The following is a 19,084-nucleotide window of genomic DNA, read 5'->3' on the forward strand; positions in this document are numbered from 1 at the left end:
TAAAGGTCAGGAGAATGCACATGCTTAATAGAGATATTGGGAGCAACTACACACAACAAAATGCAGAGCAACATAAAGCATAGTATGAATTATAAGCACTCAGCAGTACCTTCAAACTGACAGAGTGACTGTCCATATGATTACTGCCATAGTTTCTCCATTTACCTATTTGAAGATGCTTATTTTCTGTTCTGAACCATACACACAGCACACTGCTCTCTAGGGCACACAGCATGCCACAAGATGCCTTGACCCACTATAACTCACATTCATTCACAACTTGTATATGCTTATTTTCAGTGTCTGCATGGAACAGAACATGTAATCTGCTTAATCAGTTCTCAAATTGTCCTCAGCAAACTAGATATATATTTATATGTAAGGGCAGTGGGACTTCTGAGACACTTGCATGTCTCTGATTCCTATACTTTTTTTTTACATAACACATTAGTCTGGATTCAGGTAACAGTCATCCTTCTGCTTCCAAACAAAATACATGATTTCAATTTCAGTTATTCCTCATGGAATAATAATTAAAACAAAAAAAGAGGTCCTGAGATGTCTGATAAACAGAAGAATTCAGACTGACCAACAGATCATGGCTGTTCCAGTGCAGAGCTCATTCAAGGATGAACATGGCCTGAACCCACCCTAGATATAAGGACACAACAGTGTTTCAAAAAATCCAGCTTGTGTTCTTCCACCAACAGCTGGAAATGGAGGAGTCCAACACATAGCTGTTTGTAGAACCAGCACCATGAGTCTCAGAGCCATGCAGACCAAAACCAGCCACCATGCATCTGCCATTGCATCAGACACCCAGGCATGGAGATTGCCTAGAGACTGCCTTACTTGTGAAGCAGAGGAGCCTCGTACCCCTCCGCTCGTTTTACAGCCCCATCCCCAGCCTGCCTCCCTGGATGCATCCTGCTGACACCTGCAGATTTACTGATATTGGAGGTGAACGTGCTGTGTCTGTGAACTTGAACCTCTCTAGACTATTTTACTGCAAGAGCATGTACTGCACTGCACATAATAATTTATTAGTTTCCTGACGTGATCTTCACATTATGCTTGCAGGAAATCATTAAAATAAAAAGCATGGTATGGCTGCTAATAGAATTTCCAGTCTCATGACCATTCTCCTGGCAATGGCCAGGTGGGTAACAAATATTGACTATGTAATTTTTCATTACATCACAACAGTGAAGCATCCCACCAGGATCGTGATGGCCATACCACAGCGTGGCTGCATAACAGTCCATTATGCAAGTTCTGTCACCAGCATAGTATCTGACTATGAGTTATGGGCAGAGCTGTGGAGGAATTTGTGGGATTAATGGGAAAAAACAGTATTTTTGAATGAGACAGATAAATCATTTATTTTACCTCTACGTCCATTGACTGCTAATCGATAAAGTTCCCCATAGGAAATTAAAGTGATTTGTCAGAAACTGATACGCATTTTACTATTAAAACAGAAAAGGGCAAAGGGTAGAAATGTTTTCTGTGGTGAGTTCTGTTTATTTTTAATTAGTTTTTGGAAGCTAATTTTACCAGCCACAATACCAGACTATTTCTGCTGCTTCCTAGTATTCAGAAACTGAGCAAGCAGGACTGGAAGTTGCACAGCTGCTAATCTGGTGGTATGGACAGTGTTAGTGCTAATGACTATCGTCAGGTTACAGACTGTCAGCTGGAGTTTAATCAGAATAGCTGCTCCACTGTCCTGACTGCACCAAGGTCACAGACACGCGCATATGCTAACACTACATGCACACACACACCCAAGTGCCAGCTCCTGGCTTCTGAACAGAGCTGAGGTTGTACATCATCTGTCTCAGCAGAGGGTATGCATGAAATAGAAGCAAAGTAGAGAGAGGAATCCTCTGTTTGGAATGGTTTGAACATAAAGACAATGCATCTTAGCCCCACTAACTCCTGAAAACAGACTCAATACTGCAGAAATGCAAAACCCAATCTGTAAACCAGGGTTAATTTTCTGTATTTCTCATATACATCTTGCCTGATACTGCTGTTTCATGCAGAGCACCATTCCTAGAAAGGTCACTCTCCTTCCCCTTTTCACCTATGTTGTATTCACCCCAAGTTTTTTCTGATTTAAACAGACAAGACAGCTAGCTGTAATGCTCACTAACAGTTTTTGTAGGAGATTCCTGGGATCCTCCCTACCTTCATCTTACACCGCTGGGGAAAAAAAGCATCAAAGGAAATGTTTAACAACACTGTGGTATTGATGCCACATCTTGCTGCCGTTTTTCTTTTTATGAATTCTGTTCATCTGGGAGCATCTTTTTAACCTCCACGGTACATGCAGTGCATGTCATACAGTGCTACAAATACCATACAGAGAACTTTTCCTTCAAAAGGATGCTCGGTGAAAGCGAAAGCGTGCCTTTGGCAATAAGGACTGCACACTGAATAAACCCTCGTGTAAAATAAGCAAGAATGGTTTGAAAATCTAAGATAATACAGTCTGCAGACATAAAGAAATGCTCTCTCAAACTGAGTGCCGAATGATGATTTTAGGAACAAGGAGAAGCTCAAGGACTCAAGTGCAAAAACAAACAAACAAACAAACAACAACAAAAAAACTTTCAAGGGAAAATAAATAAATAAATAAATAAATTAAAATCTGTGATGCAAATTGCAGTCATTCTTGGGCCTTTTGTAGCATTTTGAAAAAATTAAAGTTGTGTATTTCCTATAATTTTAACTCACATCGTTATTATATGAGGCTAGATGTGGTTTTATGCAAATGGTTTGTTTCTGAGAGTGGCTGGTGACTTGCAAATTTGGGTTCAGGGAGCCCTGATATCTTGTATCACAGAATATTCATTTCTACAATAATTAGAAGCTTATCTGAAGAATTAGGTAACTTCTTTCTGCTCCTTCTAAACAAAGATGTTTTTAACAAAATGTGGTTGCATATTTGTCATTTTTTTCTGTCCCTTTTTTTAGTTGATTTCATTTAATTTTTAGTTGATTTCATTGGAAGGCAAAAAAAAAAAAGTGAATGCGTGAGTATTCTCGACAATCCCACCTTGATCACCTATAATTCTATACTTCTGTAAAGAATGGCCCATAATGAGAACAAAATAAGGCTATCAAATGAAGTCAAGGAACATTTCAAAAGAAAATTCTCTTTAGAAACTCTGACTTACAACTACCTTTTAAGTATGCTATAGCTCCCTTTATAACATCACATTCAAGTCAGTCAATGTTTTGTTTGTTTTGAAATCTAAACTTCCTTCTCCTTTTGTCTTCCTTTTGGCTAATGGGGAGGTAAAAGGAAAAAAATCATAGCAAAACTATACTTTTCTTACCATTGCTTTTTGCAACTGTCCAACATGTAGCACCAAGATTTTATTTTGGTTTACATATCTTGGCCTTTCTACAGCAAAACGCTGTTCTGTGTTTTTGGAAATAATGTTGTTGCCAGAACAAGGGAGACCCTTACTGCACAGCAGTAGGGTATCATATTATTACAATCTTTTAAAACAAAACAATATTCCCTTCCACAAGTGGCAGAAACATATTAAACCACTCTCTTATTGCAAAACAATATTGTCAAATACAAATTTAAAATAAATAAACAGTGGCAAATATGCAGAATTCCTTTCTCTCTGTCTCTTCAAAACATCAGCAAAATTTCTTCATTTATGTTCAAGGAATCACAGCCTTTTCTAAATGGAAGTTCATTTTCCTTGCTCCAGTATGTAAAACAAACGGAAGCTGCCTGTAATATCTGTGGCTGTCCTTTCTTCATTTCTAGGCTGCCACGCCAAGGACTAAATCTTTGCACCTCCCTTTGCAACCCTCCATTGACTCTCAGGTATCTATTGACTTGTCCTTATTTCATGGCCTCTCTGGTCTACCCCTCATCTATCATTTCTCATTCAGTATCCAAATACAAACCACAGCATTTACACTGTCCATGACATTAGCCCCGATGTTACATTTTCAGACCACTGTCTTTCTTGCTTCTCAAGTTTCCTCCGCAACTTGGCACAGCTCACCACAACCCCAAGCTATAAAACTGTCATGTTGCCCTTCTCCATGTCCCTACCTTATAACTCCTCCTTCCCATGAAGTCCACAAAAAGTAGACGTTAAGTAGCAAGTACATTGAAATCACTATCTGCTATGGTCATTTGTCAGCGTTGCTTCCTTCCTCATTTCCTATGTGTTTTGAGCTTTGTGTTACCTCTTTTCCTTCAATGACAGGTTCTATAGGATAGAAGCAACATTCTATTCTGTATTGTTTCTTGCAGAAGGAGTCTAAGACTACTCTGCAGGGACAGAAAAGATGTCCACAAGGGCTCCAGGAACCACCATCATCTACAACTAAGAGTATTTCAACTGTAACGTACCCTGTTTAAAAAGTATTCCAGTCTTTTGGAACAGAGGATATAAATAAGAAGAGAGTAACATTAATAGGAATGTCCACAGGTGACTTGCATTATTGGTGTTGGTTGACAAGAAGCTCAACATGAGCTGTCAATGTGTTCTTGCAGCCCAGAAAAGCCAACAGTATCCTGGCTGCATCAAAAGCAGTATGGCTGGCAGGGCTGGGGAGGTGATTGTCCCCCACTTCTCTGCTCTCATGAGACCTCACCTGGAGTACTGCGTTCTGCTCTGGGGCACCCAGCACAAGAAGGACATGGATGTATTAGAACAAGTCCAGAGGAGGGCCAAGAGAATGATCAAGGGTCTGGAGCACCTCTCCTACAAAGACAGGTTGAGGGAGTTGGGGTTGTTCAGCCTGGAGAAGGGAAAGTTCCAGGGAGATCTTGTAGTGGACTTCCAGTACCTACAAGGGAGGTACAGGAAAGCTGGGGTGGGAATTTTTGTCAGTGAGTGAAGTGATAGGACAAGGGGGAAAGGCATTAAACTAAAAGAGGGGGATTTAAATTAGACATTAGGAAGAACTTCCTTACTTTGAGGATGGTGAGGCACTGGCACAGAGAAGGTGTGGATGCCCAGCCCTAGAAGTGTTCACAGCCAGGTTGGATGGGGCATTGGACAACCTGATCTAGAGGAGGGGGTCCTTCCCGGGGGGGGGGGGGGGGGGAGGGAAAGGGGTGGAATTAGATGGTCTTTAAATTCCATTCCAACCCAAACCATTCTATGACTCTGAATATCAGGGAATAACAGCTACTAACAGCCAATAAAAGATGATGTTAATGAAGCAGACAAACACTGAGAAAGCTTTGATGTATCTAAAGGAGTAAACCACTGACAATCTGGTCACAAACCACTCAAAAGCTATCCATAGTTTTGAATTTGGACTAACTTCTTTTTCCTCGACTACAGAAGTGAAAAAAATAAAAATGCTTGTCTTAGCCTAAATACATGTTAATAGAACTAATATCTCAGATATCCAGTATTGAGTAGAATCTGATGGATCTCAGTAAGAAATTAACAACAAAACAGAATGACTTTTTATGAAGGCTGTGTTTCCATTCATAGGTGAAATAGCCACTCATCTCATCTATCCTTCTGAGGACCTCAATAAAGAGATGCACACATACTTCCCTTTTCTCCGTTAACAACAGATGCCCCATCTAACTTCCAATTGTGGACAGGAAAAAGGAAATTCAGTTCTAATTCATGTGTTGCATCCAAGAACATGTGTTCACTCTTTTCCCCAAGGAGAATGCCATAATTATAGTATGAAGATTTGCAAAGGCATGGCATACACCAGACTCCAGATTAAAGTTTGTCAGAAAATTAGATCAATAAACTTCTTGTCAGGAAAGAATATATATTCTTGATATAACAGCAGTCAGACCATATTTTATGTTAATACATTATATTTATGTTAATACATTATGTAACTTTGGTCTATACAAAACTAAGTGTGATAACGCTTTATGGATCCTCAATTACTCTTTGCTGATATGGACAGGAAAAGTCATAGCCACGCAGATGCTCCTCTTAATGATCTTTATTTCTGAGCCTGTTTGCGTTTAGAACATCTGTTGATTCACTAAGCAAAAGCCATGACAAAAATATCAAAGTTGTCACTAATCTAAATCCAGATCAACCTTACTGGAAAGTTTATAGAGCATTAAAACTATTCTCTGATACTATGGTTTGGTTAGCTGTGGATCTAAACTGATGGCATTTGTTTCCCTTAGAACATTCCTGAAGGGTAATTTATCTCCCAAGTGGAATTAAAACCAAATAAAATTCAAGTTCTGCAGATTCTGAAATCTATAATAACCAAGTATGTTCAAAAGTTGACAAGATGCAATAAGCCCCTAGTGCCAACAACCTGTATGTCAGCACAGATTGCAAGACAGTAAACATGGAACATGAAAAACAAAAATTTCAGAGATGAGTCTAAAAGGCCAGAAAACAAACCTGGCTATTCTGAAAACAAGAATAAAAATATCCTCTAGAAAAGTTTCAAAGTCTGATTTAATAAAAACATGAGATTATTTCCCATATATTTTTGGATATGCTGTTCTAGCCACCTCAGGATGTTATGAAAATACATGCACATACATATCAAAAGACAAATCTTTTCCTGCAGAGAATCACTTATAATAATTATAAAATATCATTGACTTTTAGTAAAAGACTTAGTATGCCTACAACCCAGACACAAAAATGCGTTTTTTTTTTTTTGTTTGTTTGTTTTTTTCCTGAACACACACTTTCTATTACATCTGAATTTCCTTTGAGTCTTTTGTTTCTATCTGATTTCATTTCTTATTGAAGGCTTTTTACCCTGTGGCATATTTTTCATTCTTCCTTTTTGTTTTGTGCAAAAGAAAGGATTTTTATTCAAAATGCTGAGCTTTAATTTAATTTAGGGATTTTACTTTATTTTATTACTTTGTAAAAGCCTTTTGATCCGTGAAGTGGAAGAACAATGAAAATGTGTTTTTCAGATCCTATAAAAGACTGGAACTATATGCCTTTCACATGCCATAAATTTCAGAAGACTCTTTAAAGTGCTTTGGACATCAGAACACAAGTCTGGATAATGGCTAGGGAAAACACATACAGATGGCTCTTGGTGTTCAATTTACTGAGATAAAATGTGTTAAAAATAATCACTGTTATAAGAAAAGCTACAAAGATTGTGTTGTATAAAATAGATTGTTGTCCGTGATTCTGATATTCCACAAATCTCCATGTATGACCATAAATTAGCCTTTTTCATTTTTTTTTCTTTTTTTTTTTTTTTCTCCCCAGTAACTTGAAGGTCATCTTAATTGTTAAGTTAGTAGAAAATGTTATCCTTCACATGTTTGAAAACCTGCTAAATGAGCCAGTGACTAAATATATAAAACAGACTGAAAAGAAACTAATACTAAAAATACTTCTGCATTGTTACTGGAAAAACAAAACAAATCAAAACAAAACCACACAGAGCTTATCCAACAAATCAACTCAGGTAAACACCACAAATACACTGAGTTTAAAAAATTGGTCAAAGACAAAATGAAAGGTTTCTCTGATCCAGATTTTTTTACAAATGAATAAAACTATCGCCACTTACTTCAGTGCTTTTTTCAGTAAATCTCAATTTAAATAAATCCTTTAACTGATAACTCAGTTTAGTAGAAGACACATTTTCATTTATGCTTTCACTTCAAGACTAGAATGGTAATTCAGCAAAAAAATGAAGCATCCTATAAATCCTATCAATTTCCCTAGAACTTCGAAACTCACTTGTTTTATAGAAATGATCTGAAAAATTATAATAATATAATTCTAAGTGCATTGTTGTACTCCAGAAAAGCACAGCTTCTGTGTAGCACTGGGAATTTTGATATGACCTACCATGGTACCACTGTAGTGACTTCATTGACAATGAACATGATAGCTACTTGCATTAATACCTGTTTTCCCTGTTAGCACCTGTCCTCCCTTGCTGGTGGGCTGGTCTCTCATCCCAAAGATGCTAGCCTTGTTGGAGGAGAAAATAAATTGTTCAGCTGGCAAAACTGCTAAGTCAGTTAGGGAATTATTGAAGTTCTACCTAAGGGATGTGAAAACTATAGGAAGCATATGAATAATATGAAAAGTTTAAGACTGTTTATGATGTTCTGTCACTTTTGCTAACACAGTGCATTTACATGTGGCCATTCTGAAGTTGAGGGGCAGGAGGGGGGTTCTAAATTACTTGAATGAACTAATTCTCTACATTTTCCATTAAAAAAAAAAAAAAAATGGCTCCACATCAGGACACTCTGCAGTTTCACTAGTGTGTTTAGCAGTTACAAAGTTCTGTGAATTAACCCTCTGTAGCACCAACATGTGATTAAAGCCAGAACTTATTCCAACTGCCTGTTGAATGGCTTAGAAAAATTAAGGAAGAACTAGGCTCTCTATGTGTATCTTGCAAGCTCTCAGTTCAAATGTTTTTGAGAAACAAAGCAGAAAGCAATGCCTTAGAAGCATTCAAGATTCACAAGTTGTGTTGTCAAGTGTATGAGATGCTCCTAGGCACCTTGTCTGGCACCTGAAATTTGGGGGCTGTTTTATTTGGAGTGCAAAGCTGTCTGCAGAAAACATTCAGACATCCACCTCTTCAGGGTTAATGGATATTACAAGCTCCACTGAGAAACTGGCAGTGTCTGCAACTCACGTGAGTGTCTCACAGAAGCTATGCCAAAGGATCCAGTTTCTGCCATATCCTGCATCTGCCAAGTGCCATGAAGAAAACAGCGAGATTTTCATGGTATTAGTAAACTTTATAAACATCCACAAGAGTAAATAAAATCTGACAGTAGCAGAGCTACTCTACCTTTCCTTAACAGGTGTATTTAAAGGTACAAGGATGTTTTTCTGAGCTGACAGCTTTAAACGCTCAGCTTGAAACACTAAAGAAAAAAACAAAACTGTTCTTTTCTCATGGTTTATAAAACTCTGGAGCCAAACTGATTAATGCCATAAAGCTACTTGTTCTACCTCCATGCCTTCAGACTATATAGTCCCAATATTATTGTATTAATCACCAACAGAATTAAATTACAAACGAAATCCAATGATTCAAACAAATCTGAGATTACACAACAGAACAGAAAGTGCATATTCATGTTTCCATAGACAGTCTTAGCATACTTGTCATAAACCAAAATGGAATACATGTCATTCCCTTTTTGCCTTACTACTCAAGCCAGCTGGGGATGGGGAAGGCTATATTCCTTGCAGACATGCCAGTGAAATATTGATTTTGGCCTTTTGCTTCTGCTCCAGCTTATTCAGAAATTGTCCTATTGATTTTGAAGGAATTATTTGTGGACTACTGGGCATAAGAAGAAAAACAAAGTGAATGTCATGATTGCTTTACGGGGGATACACATTAGGCTGCATATGTATCTAACTTGCACACATTCGAAACTGATGAATGGGGTCTGTATATTATGCATTACAGCAAGATACTGTTCCAATAAGAGAAAAGAAAATGGGCAGAACATGTAATCTACAAATGGAAAACATAGTCTGATCTGCTCTACACATCTAGATAGCCAGCTATCACTACACTTAGCAACTTTTACAGAAGACTTCTATACACAGCGCATAGTCAAAAATGTTCTTATAACATATAACAACCCAACCTGACACATGCAATTTAAAAATCTGATACAAACCATAATCTAATTTAGAAGGGAAAGACTGGGGTTGTTTGGTTGCTTGGTTTCTTTTCAATAAAATTTATTTGTTCACAATTTTCATCTATAAACATATGTGTCCCTTTCTGATTTTTGTCCTTCTCCCCAGGATCATTCAACTTACAACTCCTGAAGTTCAAAAACACTTCAAAGTGGTGCTGAGAGTGTGCTGTTTGTGCTGACTGATTCACTTCAAGGTACACATTCAACATCTCTTCTGTCCACTCATTTGTCATTAATCTGTCTACTGTGCTCAGCCAGTAAATCTTTATTAGAATAACTTGTTTTATATGGCTTTTATCCTTCTGCTAAAATGGAAGTGTTCTGTAAATGAGTGACATCCCATTTCAAGTACTTGCTGTGTTTTTTTTCAGATGGATGTATGTTAACATCATCTCCTTCATCAATTCCCACTGAAATTCACTCCAAGCAAATACCATCTAATAGGCTGTAATACCTTTAATTAGGAAAAAAAAAGGGCCTGAAGAAAAAAAATACATTTCACAGAGGTAACATTCTCCAAGGAGATATTTAATTAGTCAAATTCATAAAACATGACCCACGTTCTACACACAGAAGAAAACATCCACTCATACGTTTTTCTTGGGTGGGATAATAAGGTTTTCAGAAAGGCAGAGGATGTGAAGGCAGGAGAGCTGAGGGTTAGGTTAGAAATAAGCACTGAAGGAGGACAGCCTCAGAGACATTGATAGAGTATTCTACTTAAATCTTTATCCCTCTTTCCCCTGAACTGAAAGCAGCCGCTGACCTAAGCTATTGGGATGTAAAGGTTGCCACAAAAGGAAATGAGAGTCTACCAAAAAGTTTAGTCCCTGACAAGTTTATTAGACCATAGCACATAATGCTGTGCAAAGATAGGGGAGGCAGCTTAATTACCCAGCTTTTATTGTACAATACACCAATTTAGTCCATGCAATTACTATCACTTTTAGAGAGAATATTACAGTGTTCAGGAAGCACTTGTCTGCAATTACCACCACTATAATACAGAATCCACTGTAATACAGAAGCCACAGCATATGGTTTAAAAATTTGTTTTAAACAAAGTGGGTAAATAGAACTGAGAAACAACAGATAAAGCACAGGGTGTGATTTGGCAGATGGACAGATGATGCAACAGGTCTAGCTGTGTTGTTCAGATACTTACAAATGAAATTCCTCTGTAAGGGGAATAATCAATCCCAATACAGAATCGTATTTTGGAAGAAAATCTTTAGTTCTGAAGTTTTATGAAAAGTTCTGTGCTAAGGTAGCAAACAGTTGCTTCCATGGTAGTTGTGTCCATGAAAATAAACAGAGTTCTAAATCTGAGTTTGCCTAGGATCTCACACTTTGAGAATAGTTTCCCCCTTTCAGTCACACTATCTTATTTGGTCATCAGTAACCACTACCTGCCCTACGAAAGTACTGGCATGTCTTTTAACCATTGTTCCTTCTTCATTACTCAATTAAGTAATCAGGTGTTTATATGATACATATTAATACAGTATGGCAATTTATATGTATTTTGCTTTAATTAATAACTTACTGTATCGACAGAAATGATTACAAAAATAAAGCTCCTTTTTGTGCCTTTCTGTTACTAAAACATTGTGCCTTTCTGTCACCAAAACTAATCAAGTCAGGGATCAGGCAGAAAATACAATTAAAAGCAAAATGTGAAAATCTACACAGGGCAAGCAACAGTAAGAGCCAGTGCCAGAGATTCAACTTATCTTTCCAAGACTACTGTCTGCTCTACAATTTGATGTGATCTGCACTGTAGCTCTCAGACACATGGACAAGTAAATCACACATGGTTAGCAACAAACAGCAGCATTCACGCTCAAAAGGACAATCCAGTGAAAGCAACATCTTACTTAAATTTGTGTGCATGGAATGGGACAAATTCCAAGCCAAATCTCCCAGTAACATATGAACAAAACTATCCCCCGCCTTAACCTACCCCCTTCCAGGGCCACACTAGCAATCTGAAACAAATTTCTGCAGTTCCAGTTAGCTCTAACGTCATGCCGAAGCCTTCAGAGGATCACAAAACTCTCAAGAGATCACACTATTCAAAAGTGCTTGAACAAAGGCTCTTTCAGTTTTGGCCTGTTGTGTATTCACACTAGAAAGTATTTTTGCTATTGAGACTGCCGTGACAAGCAGTAAAAGGCAGTGAACTGAGGAAGAAGCACGGGAAAATAGCCGCACGTATTCAGAATGAATTATGCCAAACAGGTAAGGGAAATGGTCTCTGCAAACTCCTGTGAGAGGAAGGATTATTTCTGAAGAGATTTAGAGATTCCCCTCTCATCAAAATTGCCCAGTCAATGAGTTTCAAACTTGGAAATTTCAATAAATAAAAGTATTTCCTCATTCTAGGTTGTATAGTGATACACGTTTCTTTTGTACATTTGATTAGTTACAGAGGAGCTCAATTCATAAGGCTTTCAGAAAGAAACATAACATTTTTTGACAATTTCCTTTTACAATTCAGCACACGAGATTAAGATCAGCATTACCATAACATTGCAAAGCCAACTCTTTCCATTTTATGCCTTAAGCAAAATTTGCTGCTTCTTTAGAGCTGTTTATGAAAAGAAGCACTTATAAGTATATACTAAGACTATACACCAAATGCAGTAATTTTAAAATAGCAAGTTATTTTTCATGTAATTTATTAATTCTCTCTCATATTTCACAAAATAAGCTGCCAAAGCAACACATGATCAGTTCCAGATGCAGAGTCACTAAAGTATCTTGCTAAAAAAAATAATAATCCATATTTTTATTAAGTGAAAAAAACAAGGGTGAAAATATAACCAAAAATATTTTTGTACTGCTGATTATCTGTTTTTCACAGTTATTATTTTTTTTACAGGAATCCCATACTAAGTAAACTGGTAGCATAATAGCTATGCAAGACATATGCTCTGTTTTATGAATTATATTTTTATATGGTCTGTGAAATTTAAATTATAAACATATTTTTTATTGTTGACTAAAAAATACATTCCTTTCAAGTGAATAGTCACTAGCAGTGACCTACTTTGAACTTGACTGTAATGAAGTACATGGTTTAGTGTTAGACTAAACATAACATTTCCAAAGATCTTTTGAAGGGGAGTAGAAAGACTGAATAAATAACCTGTTATAATGAGCAAAAATACAGAATTACTCTGAGAAACTCTATTTTGGGTAAAAGGAAAAAATAATTTGTGCAATTTTTTACCTTTGACAGATGAAGAGACAGTACACAAAGATGCCACTCCTACTATGGAGGGATTTCTGCCCTCTGTCAAGACCCATTGTCTTATTAGCCTGGCTCCTCAACTGCAGCACATGGTTTCACATACAGAGGGTCTAGAACATTGCAATGCCTAAACACGTCATCAATTGCTATTACTTTAGTACTTTGCTCCATGGTTTTGCTATGTTCTTGTATCAAGTGTGCTCTGGCCTCCACCTTCATAATTTCTTTATTGAGTATAAACACCAGCTGGCTGATGTGTGACTGAAGCCATACATCAACCAGGACACCATACCAGAGTGTCCCAGACTCGTCCTCGATACTTCTTTCTTGCTTCCCTTCTTTTCTGCACACACTCTTATGGCAAAGGGGAAGGAGAAGATAGTTGGAGAAAGATGACTGAAGTGAGAGAAAAAATGTAAAGAGACTGAGCAAACAAGGAAGAAGTATTAATGCAAGAGAAGAACACAGCTGGAAAAAAAAAAAAAAAAAAGGGAAGAAGAAAGAAGAAAAAGGAAGATGATAGGGTTGTCTGGAAGATTTACTTATAGCTCTTATACATGACCTTGCACCATTATTCTTCACGGAGCAAGAAAATTAAAAAAAATAAAATTTTACCGTTCAAATATAACTTTATTTACTTACTCCAGATACTAAGATCTGTACTTCTTGGAATGTTTCTGAGCACAAAATAGCTCAAGACATTTGGTGCTGGTACAAGGTAACACTGTCTTCAAGTAAATGAAAAAAAAAATCAGACCGCACGTAGTAACCTGATAACTCAAAACAAACGCCTTGACCAGAAGACCAAGCACAGGATCAGTGATAATCCGCCCAAAATAGAGGACAACACAGTGCAAAGAGCCCAAGACAGGCAGAAGCAGGTGAAAACTCACCACTGGAGCAGTTGGGTCCTCCCCAGCCAGGCTCACACTGACAGGTGTTTGGAGCCATACAGCGACCGTGGACACATTTGTCAGCACAGTGAGCTGTCAAAGAAAGAAATAAAAATAAAAGTAAATTACAACTCTTCAAAAGTTACTCTCATTCCAGATGTTTCATGCCTCAAATACCATTTAAAAGTAAAATAAATATTAGCACACTAATGTTTGATGGCTGCTCTTCAAAATAATGTCTGACTTCTGTCTCTTCCATTTTTCCTTATTTTGAAGGATTCAACTAAACCGGCTTGGTGCTGCTCAAATACTTCTGCATTCAACAAAGAGAAAATTGTCCACACTTAATGAAAAAACATTCATAGTATAATTTAGGCTAGAGAGCTGCCTGGACATGGTCATGGCCAGCTTGCTCTTGGTGGCCTTGCTTGAGCAAGGGTGACAACCTTTACACTAAGAAAGAGGAAAAACTGCAAGCAAAAAACATGGTTCTCTTGCAACAGCATGGACAAAATATGATTTGCAACACGTCAGTATTTTAATGAATGGTTGCATAGTTCAAATGAAACACAGCAAAACACTGATGACACCTAAGGTAAGGCACAAGGTACAAACCCTATGAATCACTGCAACCTTTTTAATAAATGATAAGCGGAGCTGCTTAAAAGTTTTCTTTTTTTTTTTTTTTTTTATTGTTATGATTTTCAAGAATGTATGTGTGTGGTTCTGCAGTTAAGGCTTATTTTGAAGCTTACTGTCTTTTTGAAGGCTTGTATTGTATTTTTGAAGGCTTATTTGACACCTCATTTTGACACAAAGAAAACTTGAAATGGCTTCTATATCCAGCACACCAACATAACTGACTCATAATACACTGAAGAGGAAGAACTGGCAACCATCAACTTTGTTGGCATCATATTCATAAGGAAATGCCCTCAGCCTTCCAAAATATATACACTGGAATCATTTCCATCCAGTAATCCAGTACAAACAACAATAAAACTTAAAAAATGTGAATAGGATGAGAATTTTCTTTGTACCTACATTTCCAGAAAAAAAAAAAAAAAAAAAAATGACAGGAATGTGATCAGTGTACCAATGAATACAAGGTGAACAATGGGGAAAAGACAAAGTTGGTATTTACAAGAAGTTTAATGAGACTACAAACAAATCATTTCTGTTCTAAACAGATTGAAACTGTTATATAATAATTGGGTCAATACTTGCAAAATTTCCTGTGATATTTTTTCTAATTAAACATGATGAAGCAGGACAGTCATCTTTATATTTTGTGTGGTCACAAAGAAAGAAAGCCACAAAGAGATCAACAGTATATATTACTTAAATCATTGGTTATCTGGGATCCGAGCCACTAATTACATATTACAGCCTTTAGGTTTCCTTTGCAACTTTTATGTTTAATAAGCTACTTTTCAGATGTGTGTTAAAATGACCTTCAACAGGGAGAATATGTATTTTCAAATGTCAAAAGATAAAAATGTTAATGTGTATTAATGCTCCCAAAGCTATTTCATTGTTCTCTATCTATTATGGAAATAATGGCTAAATAATACATCCCACAACTCCATTAGTTTTACATCTAGATATGAATTACTTACATAGAATCATAGAATCATAGAATATCCTGAGTTGGAAGGGACCCTTAAGGATCATCAAGTCCAACTCTTGACACCGCACAGGTCTACCCAAAAGTTCAGACCATGTGACTAAGTGCACAGTCCAATCTCTTCTTAAATTCAGACAGGCTCGGTGCAGTGACAACTTCCCTGGGGAGCCTGTTCCAGTGTGCAACCACCCTCTCTGTCAAGAACCCCCTCCTGATGTCAAGCCTAAATTTCCCCTGCCTCATCTTAACCCCGTTCCCGCGGGTCCTGTCACTGGTGTTAATGGAGAAAAGGTCTCCTGTCTCTCGACACCCCCTTACGAGGAAGTTGTAGACTGCGATGAGGTCTCCTCTCAGCCTCCTCTTCTCCAGGCTGAACAGGCCCAGTGACCTCAGCCGTTCTTCGTACGTCTTCCCCTCCAGGCCTATCACCATCTTCGTCGCCCTCCTCTGGACACTCTCCAACAGTTTCATGTCCTTTTTATACTGTGGTGCCCAGAACTGCACACAGTACTCGAGGTGAGGCCGCACCAGCGCAGAGTAGAGCGGGACAATCACCTCCCTTGACCTACTAGCGATGCCGTGCTTGATGCACCCCAGGACACGGTTGGCCCTCCTGGCTGCCAGGGCACACTGCTGGCTCATATTCAACTTGCTGTCTACCACGACCCCCAGATCCCTCTCTGTGGGGCTGCTCTCCAGCGTCTCATCGCCCAGTCTGTACGTGCAGCCAGGGTTTCCCCGTCCCAGGTGCAGGACCCGGCACTTGCTCTTATTGAACTTCATACGGTTGGTGATCGCCCAGCTCTCCAACCTATCCAGATCCCTCTGCAAGGCCTTTCCACCCTCATTCGAGTCCACGACTCCTCCAAGTTTGGTGTCATCAGCAAACTTGCTCAAAATACCTTCTATTCCTACATCCAGATCGTTTATAAAAATATTGAAAAGTACCGGCCCTAAAATGGAGCCTTGAGGGACCCCACTAGTGACCGCCCGCCAGCCTGACGCAGCCCCATTTACCATAACCCTTTGGGCCCTGCCCGTTAGCCAATTGCTCACCCATTGTATGATGTTTTTATTTAGCTGTATGGTGGACATTTTGTCCAGTAGGATCCTATGGGAGACCGTGTCAAAAGCCTTGCTGAAGTCCAAAAAAATCACATCAGCTGGTTTCCCTTGGTCCACCATACGGGTGATCTTACATCTTTGAAGATACTTGCCTAATAAGTGGTGACATGGGCACTGAAGCTCTCCCTAAACCAACTGCGTGAAACATCTTCCTAGTAAACCATAAGACTACAGGAGGTAGCAGTGCACATACATGCTCTGTGTGCATGTTTGAAAAACTTACTGAATACCAACACACATTACCCAGCATCATTACCACTGTATACATTTTTTGACAGCCAAACCTCTGCTAACTTCAGCAATTAAAAAACATGGGATAAGGACCAATGAAAGACCTCTTAAAATGTAAATACCGTTGTTTCCAAATAAACGTAATAAAGATCGCTTAAAATTATATATATATGGCACACAAATACATAAATTTCTTTCTCTGAGAAGGGTGACATGAAATTCTTTACTTTGAAGAAGTTAAACAAAAGCCAAACATGTTTCAAACATGTTCAAGATTTATAAAAAATAATTATACAGTATTCCTTTATTTCTTTTTTAAGTTACTTACTGCCCCAAAATATAACTGATCAATGAGCAATTTCCTTCTATATTCTGGATATACCTACTTTCTAACCAAACAAAATTACTTTCCAGACACTCCCTAGGCTAACTGATTCTTATTAACTGAATCGTAGTTAACATTCCTAAGAGACAGCATATATACCAAGATTATTTTACTGAACATTGGGACAAGAGAACCACAATTTACTACATGACATTAAAAAGCATGTAAGGTGAGAGCTATCAAGCTGAAAAGACCTGAACTACATCAGGAACAGAGAGACTTTTCTCGTAGACAAGATGTAAGAAAATACTTATGGGAAGAACAACTTAATGTGAAGTCTCTTTGGTAATGAGCAATGTAAAGAAGCACCAATAATTCACGGACAGCAGTAAATTGCATAAGTCATACCTTACTCTTTTGCAAAGGAAAATCAATTAAAATATGAAAAGCAATCAGAGCTTATACTTGCATATCTGCCTTTTTATCTTATTTTCCTTTTTCTTCTGTGTCTTATTGTTTCTTTCAAAATCTTCCCTAATTTTTTGCCTGATCCAACTTGTAGGTATTTCAGCAGGTCACATCTTTTTCATTTCCTTAAACACAGAAGGTAGATTTGCTTTTTCTGACTACAGAGTATCCTCAGCCAACCTGAAGTATCTACAAAACACCACGTGCAGGAGGGGGCTGCCCACTCCCCCGACACAAGTGTACCTGCGGCTCTGTTCCTAACTCACTTGCAGACACTGGTATTTCTGCACCCAACCAAATGATAATGCCCTGTTGAGAAAACTCAGCAATGTGAATCGACATGAAAAGACACGTGTTATCCGTGCAGATCATCAACACAACTAGTACAGCAAGCTGAAAGCAATGTGAGGCAAGGGCTTCACAAAAAAATAATCACAGACACGCTGCAGCACCATAGCTAAGGGGGTTTAAGTCAGTCGTGCCAGAAGCATAGCATGTGTAATGCAATCTTAGATCAAGTTGCCATTTTTACATGCTGATTACGTGGCTCATACTGATACCAATGAAGGGAGGGAGTGCTTCAACTCAAGAGAAGATTACAATTCAAACACCTACTTATATGCTGATGGGCTCCACCATACCACCTGTGCTGGAAATGCAGATTGCTCCTCCGCTGTGATACCTACTTAAAGTATCACAGCTGAGTGGAGTAACTCCAGTGTCTCATGCCACTTCCACTTCTGAACTAGAGCATGTATGAAGAGTGGAATATGATAAGACTTGAAATTTCTGAATGGCATTTTATGAATCTGCACTCTGTGATTAAGAAAGTGATATGAAGTTATTTAATGATAAGTCACCATAGACAACATCTAGACAGCTGTGCATTACATTATCTAATGCTAAAAGACGATAAAGAAGAATTTCCAGTAATCAAATGTGAAAAGGCTATTTTTATCTTTAATGGAAGTTCATGAATGCATTTTTATGATCATATTATCTGTCATTTATTCCCTTTGAAAAGCCAGTAGTAAATCAACTAACACTAACAAAAGCTTGAGATATTTTGCCTGTAATTATTTATGTATGTAAATGACCAGGATAATCCACTATGGTTCCCAATTTAGACTTTCAGCTTTTAAACAAATGAGTCACAACATCAGATAAGCAGCTACCTGAAGACATACCTGATTTTGTGAAATTTCGTACCTGAAATCTCATTAAATATATCTCATAATAAATAAAGTTCTGATCAACTGCACTGAGAATTCATATTAGAAGGAAAAAAGTGATACCTGAACAAGAGCTGCTTTTGGGTTGTAAGTAAATCTCCGTATTATTTCTTTCGCATAAATCACTTCCAACAAAAGAAGTCATACCACATGCATGACTGCATGCTCTGTGTTTGTCGTTTCTGCTAATACCGCTGTATCCTGATTTGGATTCCTAGAGTCTTCAGAAAGAGTAATTTGAAGAGATATGTCCCTTTTCAAGAAAAAAA

At 37.9% G+C, this 19,084-nt stretch overlaps 1 protein-coding gene across 1 annotated transcript in view; it reads right to left on the minus strand.

The window, feature by feature from the left end:
* MEGF10 (multiple EGF like domains 10) overlaps positions 1-19,084 on the minus strand; it is a 104,778-nt gene that overhangs the window by 51,047 nt on the left and 34,647 nt on the right. Inside the window, exon 6 of the mRNA XM_035310084.1 lies at positions 13,808-13,900. Within this exon, the coding sequence (XP_035165975.1) occupies positions 13,808-13,900 (93 nt within the window). The remainder of the gene's footprint in view (positions 1-13,807; positions 13,901-19,084) is intronic.

Source organism: Oxyura jamaicensis, chromosome Z (assembly GCF_011077185.1).
Source record: "Oxyura jamaicensis isolate SHBP4307 breed ruddy duck chromosome Z, BPBGC_Ojam_1.0, whole genome shotgun sequence".
Classification (NCBI taxonomy): Eukaryota; Metazoa; Chordata; class Aves; order Anseriformes; family Anatidae; genus Oxyura; species Oxyura jamaicensis.